Source organism: Spea bombifrons, chromosome 1 (assembly GCF_027358695.1).
Source record: "Spea bombifrons isolate aSpeBom1 chromosome 1, aSpeBom1.2.pri, whole genome shotgun sequence".
NCBI lineage: Eukaryota > Metazoa > Chordata > Amphibia > Anura > Pelobatidae > Spea > Spea bombifrons.
The window spans coordinates 24,168,556-24,186,338 of NC_071087.1; the positions used below are offsets into that span (position 1 = coordinate 24,168,556).

General features: G+C 35.5%; 1 protein-coding gene across 1 annotated transcript in view; it reads right to left on the reverse strand.

The window, feature by feature from the left end:
- SGCZ (sarcoglycan zeta) overlaps positions 1-17,783 on the reverse strand; it is a 331,004-nt gene that overhangs the window by 22,565 nt on the left and 290,656 nt on the right. The window contains exon 7 of the mRNA XM_053458748.1: positions 2,305-2,392. Within this exon, the coding sequence (XP_053314723.1) occupies positions 2,305-2,392 (88 nt within the window). The remainder of the gene's footprint in view (positions 1-2,304; positions 2,393-17,783) is intronic.

A 17,783-nucleotide genomic window follows, 5' to 3' on the forward strand; every position in this document is an offset into this window, starting at 1 on the left:
CTGAATTATTATTGAAATTTTGAGCCGATGGACAAAACATCAAGGGAGAGCATGTCACTAGAAGAAGATGCACCATTTGGGCAGAACTTTACACAGGGTTATCTTAGGGTAAAATGGTAGAGCTTCTGATGCTGTCCTCTACTTCCAGTCGGAAGAGCTTATGTCCACGTATATGCAGATGAAGAAAAAAGAAGAAGGAAAAAAAAAGAAGAGAGAAGAACAAGAAGATATGAAACACAGAAGGGGAGCTGCGAAACATAGAAGTGGAAGTGGTAGGAAGAGAAGGTAGGGAGGCATTCAGAGAGTGTGAAGAGTGGGATTGAAAAAGTCTGCAAAAATCCATAGTGTTTTTGGTTTGTTTTCATCTGTTTCATGGGGTCTGGCCTGGTTTTTGGAGATTTGTATGAATTCTGATACTTTCATTAAATTTGCAAACTTTCACTAAAATACCCAGAAACACACTAACATGTTCAGACACCGACAAATACCCTGACACACACTAACATACCTAAACAAAGACATATTCACATACTAAACTACAAACACACACATTAAGAAACCCAGGCAACCACACTAACATACCCAAAGAGACATGTTCGCACACTGACATACCAACACACACATATTTACATATACACACATACTAACATACCTAGTCAGACACACATATAAACCCAGACAGACACTAACATACCAAGACACACATACAAACATACATACACAGACACACACAAGAAACTCATCCTGCTCTGCCCGGCTCTCATGGAAATTAGGGAGATAAAGAAGTAAATCTGGGTGTCGTGATTTACCTCTTTATCCCTACTCTGGGGCATGCTGGGGTGTGCCTTTGATTCAGTACTTTAGTATGAAACATATCGGGCTTGGTGCACATGATGATACTATTTGGGAAATGTTATTTTTTAGATTGAGTGATTGATTTTAATTTCTACGTTAAGACATAATGATCTGTGTAGTTACTTTGTTTCTAATGCTAGCAACAAGAGTGTTTACCACAACAGAGCTAGTACTTCTGTCAGAAAAGAGTTGAGATTTTGCTGTGAAAAAGTATTTGCCCCCTCCCAGATTTCTTCTATTTTCTGCTTACTTGCCCCATTGAATTTTTTCAGTTTATCCAACTAATTTTAATAAAAGACAAAAACAACATGAGTAAACAGCTTTTAAATGATCTTTTTATTTATTCAAGGTAAAGAAATTATCAAAACCAAATGTTTGCTATAACTGGCAATGTGTCCTACATTGCTGTGGAGGAATTTTGACCTGCTCTTCATAGTAGATTTGCTTTAATTCAGCCACATTGGAGGCTTTTCAACCATAAACTGCCTTTTTAAGGTCATGCTACAGCATCTCTATCAGACTTTGACAAGGCCATCTCAAAACCTTAATTTGGTTTCTTTTGACTTTCAGAGGTGGATCATTGTCTTGCTGTATAACCCAAGAGTGCATGAGCTTTAGGTCACAAACGGATGTTAGTTTTTTACATGTTCTTTTTTTGACCTCCTGGATGAGTCCTTGATATACTCTTTTATGGAATCCCATAACCTTAGGAATAGTGTTGTAACCCTTTACAAACAGATAGATGGTAATGACTTTGTTTTGTATCTGTTCTTGAATTTCTTTAGATCACAGCATTATGTGATGCTTTTTGAGACATTTTAGCCTACTTTACTTTGCAAGACAGGTTCTATTTAATTGATGGTTAGATTCAATGGGGCTGGCAGCAATCATGCCTGGGTGTGTCTAAATGTAACCCAATTAGTTGATTTAGTAACTAAGGCAGCAATTATTTTTTCACAAAAAAACAGAGATGCGGAAGCTTCTCTTTCTCCAGGAATCTATCTGCAATAGTCTGGCCTTTTGGAGTACGTTCGTAAAAGGCCCATGGGGATAGTCTCTGCCCTCTAATCGAAGAAAAAGAGGCTGCGTTCAGATGTTCCTCCCATTTGAGGAAGTTCTTTGGGAAGCCTAGTTAATGGAGCTGATACCTGGGAAAGGCGGACAAAGAAAAAAGACAGAAGAACAAGAGAGGCCAGAGAAGAAACAAAGCTGCGGCAAAGGAGAATGGAAGCCGTCGGTGGAGATGGCAGAGAGACATTGAGAGAGTGTGTCAGAGAGTGTAAGTGAAAGAGCGTGCATCAGGCACATTCTTGTCTGTGTCAAGGATGCGGGAGAAACAGCCGCATGTAGGTTGGACCTCGGATATACCATAATTTCACATACATTTTCATAGTGTTTTTAAAACTGAAAGCACGCAAAAACATTTATAACATTTTCAGAAATACTCACCTACTGTCATTTGGCCAGTTAATTGCCCATTCTGATTTCTTGCATTCAATGTTACATTCCTGTCTGATTGTAATAGCAATCCACTGTCCTGGAAAAACATGTTTTAAAAATGTAGTTATAATAATTCTTGTGGTTTAAATCACATGGTTTATTTGTCATTGTTACAGTACATTTACAAATATTAAATGCAATACACATGAAAATTGTTGGTACAGTCCAGTAAAACATAAGGCTCAAAGTTATATTGTATTAAAAACCTATATTTTTAACTTAAATTGTAATAAATATATAATAAAATATAATAAAATAAAATAAATATATAATAAAATATAGAGCACTCAATGGAACAAAAACTGTGGGTAGTCATCTAAACATTAATATTTCATGGAAGCCATGTACAGGAACTATATTTTATGTATAATTAAAATTGTGCTACATACTAATAGAATCTTATAGCTTACAATTTTAAAGCATTGGAAATATATATTTTTTACATATGCAGTCTCTGGATTGTAACATTTTCAAGATAAAATTAATGTACTCAAAATGGTAATCTTGTTATTGAATGGTTGTATTACTGTAGGTGATCTTAAAACCAGTAAAAAATGTTTCATATAAAAACTGTCTTAAACTTAGGTTAAATCACAGCTACCTGATGACTACCTATATATATTTTTCCTCTTTAATGGGATTTATGTAGACCTGTATTGTCCACCTGGTTGCAGGATCACATTTAATCTTTCTGCATTTTGGGTTAAATTATATTAAAAAAAAAAACAATTTTGCTGGGATAATATGGTTTAACGTATGCCTAGCTTAATGTTATATAAACATTGCTCATTATTAAATATATTTATGATTTAATAATATACATTTATATGTTTGTTTCTATTTCTTTGTCTCTATTTGGGAGTACTGGTTTCATGTATTGGTATTGTGTGAGTATTAAGAATATTTTTCACCTAAAAGATGATCAATTGAGTTAAAAGCTGCATCAAATATAACGCCATACTTTATTCTAATTAATAATTGCAATGCCCATCTATATCAGATTTTGCCGCAAATTAGAAACAATCTACAATAATATAGGTGTGGATAACAGTATGTGTTAGCAGATACGAATAAGCTGTACTAAATTAGATTATATTACTATATTACGATTAGAATATATTAAAGACTGCTATGAAATTAGTGAACATGAGCGAGTTTGCCCATGGGCAGAGGGGCATTTGCTACTCTGGCCAGTCCAAAATTCTTCAAATTGGGCCAGTCCAATGAGTGTGTATGTGTTACTGTACCTTGTGTGTATGTGTGTGTCAGTGTAAATATGTATGAGTAAGTGTATGTAATGTGAGTAAGTATGTGTTAGAGTGAGTGTGTGTTTATGTAAAGTAATCCTGAGATATCTCACCGCTGCTATCTGTACCAAATGTCTTTGGGTTTTCCTTAGCTCCTTAATAACTATATATCACTTCAAAATCAATTTTAATTCAGCTTCTTAATCAGCGAAAATAGAATAATCTTGTTTCGAAAGTAAAATTTCCAGCCCGTCATTTATGTTTAACTAAATGTTAAACTAAATAATTAAGTCTAAAAATGACAGATTAATATAGTACATTGTCTTTTATTAAAATATGAGACAGAGCTAGATTAACTTGCAAATCAAGCCATTTTCATAAATCCTTTTATTTAGTTTGATATAGTAGAAGAAAATGGTTGTTGATAACGGAACTTTTTTATAAAAAAAAAAAATATTTGAAAACTAACAAATATATCTAATGGTATGGAGTTAGTACGCTGTGAAGAGAAAATGGAAGTACTGGATTAATGGCATCTTTCCTGGTTCCAATTTCAACAAACCTAATGCCAAGATGCTATTAAACAATATTTTAAAAGAACATTTAATACTTAATACTATTTATTCTTTATTACATTTAAAAATTGACAACAAACATTAAATGCAAAGATACATGGGGAACAAAAGATCTAGAAGGAAAATTAAGTGAGGAGAAACTGAATACCATAGTAAAATATTTAAAAAAGTGGTAAAAATTTGATAACTGTTTAAGAAATATGTTACACAAAAACTGGGTTTAATCTTTTCAATGCTTCAGGGCATTTAATTTTACTAAGGGAGTTAAAAATGGTCATTAATTGAACATTTAGTGTGTTACTTAGAATTGTGTATCAATTTTATTAGGAAGACGGTAATAATATGTTGTTTTCATTTATCTGGTGAATTGGATAATATGAATCTCTGTTACTTTAAAAATAAGAGCATCACTCAAAAGCATCACAACTGCACCTCTCTTTTTGTTGTTTTTTCATGCCATACATTTCACTTTAACTGTGTTAGAAATATTTAGACCATAATTATCTAATCATTACGTAATCATCCTTTCTATATCGGGTTACAACCTATCCAGGATTCAGGTTGACAATCAAACAATAAATAGTCTTGGGACATCATATATGACCAGGAAAATGGCCAGTGGCCGGTGGGTGGATATTATCAATAGATCAGCACATTGAGTCCCATAGTGTGCAGTTGGATATAAGCAGCCACACGCTGTGTGAGTAAAAAATGTGCAACCATGTGTATTTATCTGGCAACTTCAGGTAAACCCTCTTTGCCACCAAGGGCCATGCAGATAAAAGCACCACTTGCCCCATTGCTAATCTGTCCTTGTCTCTCTCCACTCTCTTCTTCTTTGTGTCTTACTTTTATTATCCCTTCTCTCTTTTCTTTCTTTCTACTAAACTAAAGATTGTAGCTGTTGCCGATGTTCATGCCCCTGGTGATAGTCTACCCCACACCCAGAAGCAACCTCTCTGGAAATGTTCAGGAAATGCAAACCTATATCTAGATGCTCTAATATCTCACATGTTTTAAGTGCTGACACATCTTAAATGCTCTATATACCAGTGATAAACTAACCACAAGTACCACTCACTGGGCAAATACATATTGAGTTTTTCTAGAGAATGCAGGCTATAAAGATCTGTCAGTTCTGACAAACAAGCAATGTTTAAATAAGTAATAAAACTGTCTTTATGTAGTTTTTCTTTTAATTTTTTATTGTTGGTTTCTTAGGGACATTTTACAGATATGAAAAGCTTCAGAAATTCACTAAAATAGGAAAACATATTAAAATGCAGCAAGGTGCAAAAAAAAAAAAAAGGTTTTGTAGACTGTGTAATGGGAGCCCATTAGTATTAATGATGCTCACAAATGGAATTAATGTAGGTTTGCTGGCTATTTTTCAACAACTCCTCCAGATACACACACATATTGATTAATTGGTTCACTGACACCATTAGTCTTGTGCTACGTGACATTGATTATCAATAATCTTTATTTTCAACTTCATTATGTCCATTTAGAATGACTACAAATTGACTGTAATAAAGTGGAAGCACTAGAGGCAGTAAGAATTACTGTAATTTAGTGACCCATTTGCATGCTTTACACACCGTTGGCAATTATATTCAGATCACCTTACAACAGAACTGAAAGCCTAACAGCTAAACTGCAAAATTAAGTCACAACAAAATATTTATGTACTATTATAATAAGTACATGTAGTTAAACTTTTGTACTACATTCAAAACAGCCATTTGTACATGTTGATCAATTTCTCTTTAATGTTATCTGGTTAAAAATCAGATTTTTGGAAGCGGCTTAAACAACAATTATCCTTCGAATAAATTCTGATTATTAGTGTTTAGAAGGTTTGTGAAAGTATAGGAAAGTGCTGTCTCTATCAGATGACGGTTTGTAAATACAGCCATTCTAGGCAGGGGAGCCCAAAAACCCTCTTGGGCCGGTCCAGAATTTTTTTTACAAAGGGCTGGTTAAACTGGCCCTTTGTGAACAACTTTCAACCAGCCCAAGGGAGGCATAACAAGGTTAGGTGACCCTGTGGTAAAAGCTGGGCTGCTCATGCAAGCGCCAGAAAAAGAAGAAGCTGCAGGTGAGCTAAGGGGGTGATGGATGGATGGTGAAGTGAGTGAGTGAGTGAGTGGGTAAGGGAGGGAGTATACATGAATGCATGTATTATGTTGGAATATATGTATAAGTTTGTGTGCTAACATGAAAGTGTATGTGTAATTGTATGTGAGCATTTGTGTGTTAGCATGCATTTGTAAGTGTGTGAGTATGAATGTGTATGCATGTATGTTAGCAAGATTGTGTAAGTGTGTGGTAGTAAGTGTAAGTATGTGTGAGCATGTGTGTTAGCGTGAGTGTGTAAATGTACATATGTGTGCCAGTGCTTATGGGGGGCAAGGGGCAGATTGGCCCACTTGGCATTACATGCCATCTTCAACAAGAAAGATGGAGGAGATTGAGACCAAATCTGAGGTGCTGAAGTTACCAAAAATTAAGAATATTATTCCTAGTACCTTTAAATGGCCAATCTTCCCAGTGTTGGCTACATTGAACCCCCCTCTTCTAGGAGTGCACCTTCATTCAGAAGGCAGGGTCAGCCATGTATAGGGGTGGGGCTAGCCCCAGTTAGATTTTAGTGGGATAGGCAGGATTAGGCATGACCAAATAATGCCCCCTTTGGCCTAGTTGTCTTCTGTCAAAATCAGAGGGGTGAACGAGGGCACTTGGTGCATATGTTGCTGGCTGTTTTCCTGCCCTTGCCTCTGAATCTTTAGTTTGTAGATGGGTGTCTCCAGCCCTCCAGACACACTTTTCTTACTTATATAAAACTGTTGCTCCCAAAATTCAAGGCTGGAGCATTACAGCCTGTTTTCTTGTGACCTGTGGTTGTGCTTTTTTTGTAAATTACCGGTTGCTGACCCAATTTACCTCTGGTCTGCATTTCTTGTAGGTTTTCTGTTGCTGATTCGGCATGCCTCTAGCCATGCCTTTCTTGTGGATTCCCTATTGCAGATTCTGACACTGCTTTTCTTGCAGCTTCTCCACTACCCAGCTTGTCTTTGACCCTGACTCCTCTGGAGTGCCATGTCATCTGCTTCTGCATGAGGCTTCTAAAAGATTGGAAGTCAATCCCTCGGCGGAGTCGTTTCCCTGTACAAAGTCTTGTTTATGAATTCTGGATAAAGCTACTAAGTTTTCCTTCCCAGGCTAGCGCATACAAGTCAAGAAGCATCCATAGGCAAAGCAGGTTGCATAAATCTAAACTATACATATACCAAGATCTGACTAATTTCCAACATTAACTGTTCTGAATATTAGCTATCATGTCTTTACAATATATATATATATATATATATATATATATATATATATATATATATATATATACAATAAAGTAGAAAGATTGGATCCCATAACATCTAAGAAATATTTTGCTTCTTAGACAGGGAATCAACGTAAGCTTATTCGATTTATATCCTTTCCATATATTCATGCACTTAATCCAATATATTACTTTGCGTGGTAATATTAAAAAGCAAAGAATGCTCAAGCAAGAATCATAAAATAAATCCATAAAATAATTGCCATCTTTAAAGTAGCACTGCACGAGGCAACGGACTAGATTTAATGTAAGTGATAAATCTATCATGTGCAATTGAATAGAAATCCTTCCATAGGCTGCAAGGGAAAAATCTGATTAAAAATAAGGGATACATTGTATCTTAGTTAATGAATGGAGCCAATTTATCTCAGTTTTTCCTACTACAGTGTATGGCAGGATTGATAATTAATTGTGATATATTAATCTTTGCACGGAATCCAACCCAACGCTGGCAGGATATATCATTATTATTAAAATGTTTCTGTATATAAAAACTTTTGAAATATCACCCAATTGCAAATCAATACCTAAATTCTATTAGGAAATTATACTTTTTAACATCTGATTTTCCTGTGTTTATATTGTCGGTTATGGTATGAAATTATGTGATAAGCCATACATTGAGAATAATTTGTTTCCATGGCAATAGCAACAAAGTCACATAAAAATCACTGTCACAATGTACTATATTAATATTTAAATATCAGTAAATCACCTTTTTTCTCTCATATGTCAGCCAGATGGAATTATTTTTTATTTCCATTAAGATACATTGAACATTTTATCTATATCAAGCTATCCCCTAAAAATATGTGACTTATCAGCTTTTATTACACTATACTGGAAACTATTATGGCAACCCCTTGCCTTTATCCGACCTCATGGTGTATTGTGTTATTGTGTTACATGTTATATTTCCTAGTTTCTGATACTATATTTATATAGTCTTGTCTTGTATTGTACACAGCCTAATTTCTTAAAAACATTTTTGAACATACAAACAAATCTGTAAATTTCCATTGACTGCAATTTTAAATTTCATCTGGGGTAAACTGATTACCCGTCTTTTGTTGCTTGTAATAAAATAATACACGTTTAAGTATTTAAACTATTCCTGCTGCTTAGAACATCTATTTTGAGAGTGCCTCTTGAAAAGAATGTAATTTCATTTTTGTATTATTTTGTAAATTACAATTGTGTACTTACTTGGCATACATGTTACGCTATTAACGTTTTCTTTCCTGCAATATACTATTCTGAATTAAAGAATTATTTTGTTTGAATAGAGGCTTCATGAATTATGGAAATGTTTTCTGGAGCCTGGATACCAGATCTCAAACAAAAGAATGATTGTGGCAATCCAATGCAAATCTAACATGAAATAGAATTCTGAATTGGTGTGCGAATGCTCACTTCTGGATGAAAATCAATGCTTAGTGCTATATTTACTCATTTATAAATCTCTATTTGAGAAATAAATCTTTAGCACAGTAGGTCCTTTTTGATCATCAACAAGTAGGATGATGTCTTACCATTTCACTTAGACTTTTGTTCTGTAAAATTGTATTTTCCGTGTATTTTCTTTACAGGGTTTAAATAAAAAAAAAAAAATATTTATTTTGTATTTGAAACAATAACTAAGACATGGATTATATAGTTTTGGTTTGGGATGATAACCAAGCATAGAATTTAGATCCCATATCATACTAACTAAAAGATACTTAGGCAAACTGAAAAGCCAAAAATTGCTAATCTGTAAATAATAGGTAGGTGTAGATCAAAAATTCAGTCAACTGCTACTCAACCATTAACTTTATTTTGGTTATTTGAAACGTTATTTTTCTATAAAATGAACTAGAAGACATATAAATATCAATGTAACATTGCTGAAATAATTACAAAAGTATGACCATTATTTATTATGCAGCATATATGCATGGATACAAATGGTCATTTTGTAAGTCCTCGTCAGAATTTGCCAGTCACTAGTGGTACAGGCATATGGCTTGCTCAGGCCTCCATAAGGATCAGTTTGGTAGGGAGGGTCCTCCATAAACCCCCATTTTGGATCCCTGTGTTGGCTGTTTGGTAAGAAATGGACAGAGCAAATAGCCACTGCATAGCCATAATCAGAGTTACAGTCGTACACAGAGCTGGTTATAAAAACTACCCTTTAATGTTCCTCCAATAATATTTATGACAAGCTTGTGATGTCATCATGATTGGTCTCAAAAAACCCCGCCGCTAATACCCTTCAGTTTCAGTCTCTGATGAAGCGAACAAGCTGCTGCTGTGTATCTGGGAGTTGTTGGTTGTTGTCAATCTTTAAGAATATTACGATTTAGCACAGAATTGGGGGATCTTTTATCACTTTAAGGAGGTCAAAATAATTATCTGCTGGGTGAATGAAGTATATGATTTTAGGCTTTGTTAATGTTTTATTTTTCCCGGGTCATAGAGCTTACTTCCATTTTCCATTTTCATTTTAAACAAAGCCATTACAAGATATGTTTTAAGATAAGTTACTACTTTCCAAAGAGTTAATAAATAGGTAAAGGAATAATTACGAAAATGGAAATTAGTCATTGTTTTCATCTTTTACAAAATGCCTATCATCCATAAGGATCCCTTCCAACCCTGCAACCTCCAATCATGGCTGACTCCCTTCTATGAACAGTAGTGGTGGTGTTGGAAAACATTGCTAAACAGCAGCTCTTTCTTAAGGAGACTAAGCACTAAAGCAGTGGCTATAATGTTCGCTCTTATAAAAGGAAGTTCTTCTTTACTATTGAACAAGTTGCTCTTTTTTCTAGGGCTTCCACATTGATTGACTGTGCTTTCATATTATGTTAATATATCCAGACAGGAGCCACTAAGATTTTCATGGATTGAAAACCGATTATATCCCAGGAATACCATTAAACACAAGGGACTGTATCTAGTTTGAGTTTGGCTTTATTCGCATATTGTGCTACTTTTGCTATTTTTTTTTTCATTTTGGTCTGTTTAATAATACTCTCCACAATCCCTGCTGGCCGCTGTACTTAGATTATTTTGTAACCTCGACAGATTCATCTTCTGTTATTATGAAGCCCTATCTGGAGAGCTTTTTAGGACTAGCTTTAACATATCACTTAGACTTTAGACTGTCATTACTTCTGACATACCTGATATATCAAAGTCCCACTGAAAGACGTGACTTTCGTCCATATAAATCTTACTTGCCCGTATTTGTTTATTTATTGACCAAATAAGAAGATGTTCATGGAAATATATGCTGGAGGAATTCTTTGTTATATCTAAGTAAACTTGATCAATCTTTCCTGTGTTGTTATTCTTTAACGGATGTGCAAACCAATCGTTTACATACTGTTGTTACTTATCAGTTACAGCTTTTTGTAACAAGGACACTCTCAGGCCTGTGCTCCCAAAGGCATTGACACATTGTTAACAGAAATGTATTATTGTTCGACTAATTTATAGTAGTCGTTGCCTAAGTGTAAAAAAAAAAGTGCATTTTACTTAAATGTCACATTGAAGGGAAAAATTACTTCTAGGCTATCACTCTTCCAAGGTTTTGCTTATTTGATGCGAGAAAAATATGTAGCTTATAGTCAAAATCAACATGAAAATTGCAGAGTGTTTTTCTGAGGTAGGGTTTATGAAAATATTAGTTTCGAAGTAAAGTATCTTTGCTAAATTATATATCTATTTCAAGGGTTTAGGACTATGTTATCATTTCAGAGATATTCAACCATAACCAGCTATTTACATTCTATAACAACTTGTCATTTTGTCTCTGTTGTAGTGAAACCGTAAGGAAGGTGTCTGCTGTGTTATGCATACACAATTGTATTGAATGTGAACAGATATTTTTTACAAGACTATAAATGTTGCTTTATACTACTTTGTTTCTGCATAATTAACTGTAAAAGTTCTAAACTAATAGGATTATGTATCTAATTTTCATTTAATTGAGTTTAGTGAACCTTCTGAAAAAGGCCATGGACTATTTACTTTCCACCTACACATTTGTGCTTGAAAACAGGATAAATATGTATTGCGCACTTACTTGTAGTGGGAAGGGTGGATTATTCTGATAATGGATATCTAATGCAATGTTTCATGCATTAAACCATTGAGTGTTTGCAGTCACATGTATAGTTTTTAAACAAATATACAGTATATATGCACCGGTCAGCCATAACATTATGACCACTGACATGTGAAGTGAATAACACCTATAATCTTGTTATCATGGCATCCGTCAGTGGGTGGGATATATTAGGCAGTGAGAGAACATTTCATCTTCAAAGTTGATGTGTTAGAAACAGGAAAAATGGGCAAGCATTAGGATTTGAGCGACGTTTTAACAAGGGTCAAATTGTAATGGTTAGATGATAGGGTCAGAGCATTTCCAAAACTGCAGCTCTTATGGGGCGGCCAGGGCTCATTGATGCATGTGGGGGCCGATGTGGTCAAATCCAACAGACGAGCTATTGTAGCTCAAATTACTGAAAAAACTAATGCTAGTTCTGATAGATAGGTGTCAGCATACACAATGCATAGCATAGCAACTTGTTGTGTATGGGGCTGTGTAGCCACAGACCAGTCAGGATGCGCATGCTGACCCCTGTCCACTGCCAAAAGTGTCTACAATGGGCACATAAGCAAGATAAACGGACCATGGCTCAATGGAAGAGAGTGGCCTAGTCTGATTAATCATGTTTTCTTTTACATCACGTGGATGGCCAGGTGCGTGTGCATCGCTTACCTGAAGAAAGCACTGCACCAGGATGCACTATGGGAAGAAGGCACGCTGGCGGATGTAGTGTAATGTTTTAGGCAATGTTTTGCTGGGAAACCCTGGGTCCTGCCATTCATGTGGATGTTACTTTGACATGTGCCACCTAACTAAGCATTTTTGCAGACCATGCATGGCCTTATGGCATTGCCCTCTTTCAGCAGGATAATGCACCCCCATGCGTTCCCTGCCCATATGGTTTGGCTAAAAATTGGAGGGAATTTCTAATTCAGGAAAGAAATTTGTTGCCGAGTGCCCACATTCAATCTGTCTCACACACTCTCGTTCTCTCTCTCATGCTCCCTAAATGTTTCCCTACCCTCTCTGACTACTTCCGCTTCTGCTGACCACTCCCGCTTTCGCATCTTGTTCTTCATCATCTATCTCCAGTCTTCAATCTGCTATCTTCATCCACATCTCATTGGACATAATACAGCAGGAACTTCCACCAAAGAGGTGGTGCTTACGGTGATGTCCTTTCTCACATACTTCATGCCTGCTGTGAAGTAATCTCGGCAATCCTCGTTGCCATATTTCAAATGGGGGGAAAAATAATGGAGCTTTAAGTGACATCCTCCCCCCTCAATTGGAGTATAGCGGAGAGGACGTCAGAGCAAGTGCTGCCATATTGCCCGAGTTGAAATGAAGACTAAATGGCGGAGCTTTCTGTGATGTCCTCTTCCCCGATTGGAGTATAGGGAAGAGAATGTCACCGCAAACTCCACCAACTAGAGAGTGATTGTGAGAGAGTGAGTGAGAGAGTGTGCTTGAATGTTTTTGACTAATTCGTGGGGGTCTAGCCTCATTTTCAGTGCTTCGTATGAATCACAGAATGTGCCCAAATTCAGTACAGTTGCAATTCATAGGAATCAGAATGCAAAAGTGTCATATATAAATATGCATATTTTATATACACATAAAGAAGTTAAATTCCATAAATGCTAAAGAAAAATATTATATGTAGAAAGTATAACATACTTTTTGTACCGCTAGTGCACCTGTTTTTGAGGGCTGCAACTCCCATATGGCGACTAGTACAAACTTCTCTTTTGATATTCTTATGATTATTCTATATACAATAAATGAAAAGAGATTTTGAAAGAATACTTTTTTATATTTGTTCCCTGAATACATATATATAATACCATATAAAGAAATAAAATATTTTTGAACATTTAATGAATAACCAAAATATTAGTTTCAGGTCAAATGAATGCTAAGCAGTGACACAATGAAAACATTATTACCAAATGAATTCTTTTGAATTGAATTTTGAATGAATCTTTCCAAGCAAAAAAGCATTGCAATGAAAATGCAGACAAAATCAATCAGTGTAAGTATTCTTGATAATAGATCCTTAGACTTTTCAAGCCAAAGGTCATTTTATGATTAATTTTCAAAACAGATACCGGACAATAGATAGTTTAGCAATGTAAAATATTTCTCACTTCAACTTGTGCAAGTCCTGCTGAGAAATTGTACTGAATGTTAAAATGTTTGGTGACTTTTGTGTACCTTTTATTCAGCAATATGTCCTTGTACAGTTGAAAGTCACCCAGCTGTACTGACAGTCTACCTATTTGTTTCAGATTCAGAAACTCTGATGTTCCTTTCAAAAATGTATAAATGCATTTACAAAGAGCCTCATCACAGAAAGATTGACCTTGTCTCAGTGTCCTGTCTTTTTTTTTTATTTACGAATCTTCTTTAATGTTTAAAGAACTACAAAATGATAAAATGTGTAATCTTAGAAGCTGAAACTATGTTCATTATATAATACACTTTCTGGCTCTACAGAAAGTGTATTAAATAAACAAAGCCTTTTTTATCTTCACATGCTTCTGTTAAAAAAAGAGCTTTGATCTTTTGACAAACTAATATTATAAAACTGTAGAGCCTTTGTCACGCTGTCTTTCAATCATATAGCTTTTGAGAAAGCAACTCTTATAATTTAGCATCATACAAATCACAGAAGTAGAAAGACATAAAGGAAATCAATTTGTTAGACAAGGAAACATTTAAGGACACGACAACTTTATGACAAACATAATTGTTACATGTATTATTTCATAGTAGCATTAGAATTCCGTTTTCTCAACATTCTACTACAATATAATCATAATATATTGAATACTTTCGTTGTATGGTTACCAGGGGAGGGCTGTAAAAATTGGCCCCAGGGAGAAATTCAAGCCTCATGGCCAAATTAATAGTCATCCCTAAGTGTATTTGGAAGACAACATCTCCAATTTGTACATGCATGATTAATAGAAATGTAATGCCTAAAACCACATAAAGGGAATGTTCTCCCTAAAGCACTTGCTAATCTAGACATCCTAGCGGCTACATATGGAGCCACAAGTAAAACACGCAATGTAGCTTCAAGTAGTAGACCAACATTTTGAAACACAGCATTCCAGGGGCAAATATCCACTTGCTGCCCTTGTCAGCCATCTCATCACATGGTTAAAGGTAATAACAAAACTGAAACTTGCTCTTGAATCTTTATTTATAAAAAATGCCTTATTGAGATGGATTGTTAAAATCGATCAGAAAAGCCTAAAATTCCTAATATAAGGTAACACAAAGATATGAAAATAACAGAGCACCTTTCAGTGTTTGGTACAATAGTAAGTATACACACATATAAATTTTGTTTATATAACTGAATTAATGTAATATCAAGTTAAATGTTTTATAATTCAATCCTTGTTAAAATGTAGCCTATAAACTGTGGAGCTAAAAACACAAAAAAAACTACTAATGTTTAGCAAATGATAACTTGCATTTCTGGCATTGTATTCCATGGAACATAAATGTAACCCTGGTGCTATCCCTCCTCTGCTTTGTCCCTAATAATGTATAATAAAACTCCATACTCCATTCTGAAACTAAAATACTTTGATATTGTATTAAACAATATTCTGATGCAAAGTTTAATAAGTGGAATTGTTACCAATGAGGTGGTCCTGCTGATTGGGCCAATCCATTGCAGTGGCATAACATAAAATTGCGGGGTTCCCTTGCAAGCTGTAGTGAGGTTCCTGTGTTTTGTATTCTGATTTGGATTTAAATGTCTGCGTCTTGGAACATGAAGATGATTGAAGATGTAAATATTAGTGCTCACCTAAGTGCACTGATGGAATACAGCGCTGCAGAATATGATGCCCCTATATAAATCAATAAATAATAACAAAAAATAGCCAGCGATATGTGCCAGTTTATAAACTGGCAATAAGCTGATACAGATGTCATTAACAGAATGTTACATTTCTGAAAGGTGCTTTAGGGGCTTGTGTTACAAACTAAAGCTAACCAAGCCACTCTTGTAGGGGAAACTAATGGGCCCCCTCGCTACATCTGTTTCTTGGCACCATAGTAAGCGTTTTAGCAAGTTACGTGACTTGTGTGACAATGATGCTAACGCATCAGAAGCAGCATTTGCTTCACATAAATCAATAAAATCAATGAGGACAGAATGCTTGGCGAATGGTAAATTTACCAGCCACTATCTCACACATTAGCTCAGGCTTGTGCCTCCCCTTAGTTTAAGAAGTCCAACTATGACAGGCAACAAATAATTGTAATATACATAGTAACATAGGAACATAGTAATTTAGGATGAAAAAAGACACAAGTCCATCAAGTTCAAAGTTGTTGTTGATCCAGAAGATGACAAAACCCACAATGAAGGAATTGTGCCTCAAAAAAAATTCCTTCTTGACTCCAAATCTCATTTCTCACTGGATCAATAAGCTATAACTAATCATGTCCCTGTATATTCTTCTTTGCTAAAAAAAACCTAATCCAGCCCATATTTAAAGGCATCTATCGGATTTGACAGCATTACAATTGTAGGTAGTGAATTCAGCTGTTTATTAAGAACCCCTTTTACTCCTTTAAGTGAAAATTCCTTCCTTTAAGACCGAATGGATGACCTTTTTTTTCTTTCCACAGCCCTATTACAGGTCATCAGAGAGCAGCTGGTATTTTCCCAGTATGTTTTTGTATAAATATATCATATCTCCTCTTAAGATGTCTTGTTTTTCTAATGTAAAACAATTTCAACTTCTCTAGCCTTTGCTTCATAACTGAGGTGTTCCATTCAATTAGTAACAAAACCTCTGTATTTTTGTCAAGTTTCATAATGTCCTTTTTAAGAACATCTTCTCGCACCTGCACCACATTTTTATTGTGATACCAAACACAGTGTTTATTACAGGTAAATCATACTGGGAAAACAGGCAGTATCTGTATCAAATAAAAAAAGACTATAAAAGAACACTACATTGTTCCAGGAAGCCCCCTTTACAAATAATGCATTTTTAAGTACTTTGTAAATAGAACTGCTCCTCAAAGGTCCAAGAATTAAAGCAGCCAACCACTGCCAGAAAAATGCTCCCACTGGCCCACTATGGCCATTTTCTGCACATGCACATTGGGGTATAAAGAGTAACTCCTCCTGCAGAATTCACTGAGCCAGAGCTGAAGCCAAATGGCACGGAAAGCAGCAATTGGGACACACTGTACATTTAAAGGGACTTCTCAGCTATCGTATGCATTAAAGTGCATATGATGGCTTGTGTCCCTTCAAGTTGGCAGCATTTGGTAAACTCAGAAATTACTAAGTAGTATATACAGTGGCAAAAAAAAGTAAGTGAACCCTTTTAAATTCCTAGCATATATGTATAAATTTTTCTTAAAATATCATATAATCTTCACCTAAGTTACAATAATGAACACAATCTTCATCATTCAGCATACAAAGACATTGTTAGCAATGCTATGCCTCCAACTTTGAGAGAACAGTTTGGGGAAAGCCCTTTTCCATTCATCATCAATGTGCCCCAATGATAAAGCAAGGTCCATAAAGACATGGTTGGGTGAGTTAGGTGTGGAAGAAATTGACTGTCCCACACAAAGTTCTGAATGCCATCGAACACCTTTAGGATAAACTGGAAGGGAGATTGAGAGACAGGCTTTCTTATCCAACATCAGTGCCTGGCCTCACAAATGCTCAACTGGATGAATGGGCTGAAATCCCATAGAGCAATGAAGAAAGAAGTGTGAGCAATTAATGCATCTCCATACTCCAACTTTAGTGCATTGCTGTGTTTTGTGGCTGGGAACTCCACTATTTTGCACCCTGCATCCACTGTTCAAGACACCATTGCGGGATTTTTGGTCAGGTGACGTGACCAACCATGCCGTGTTTTTTTATTAATCTGAAATTCCCACAGAAACACTCCAGAGTGTTATGAAAAGCTTTTACAGAAGAGTGAAAGCTGTTATAGCTGCAAAGGGGGACCAACTACATATTAATATCTATGTATTCATAATACGATGTCACAACAGTCCATGTTGGTGCAATGGTCAGGTGTCACAATACTTTTGTCCATATA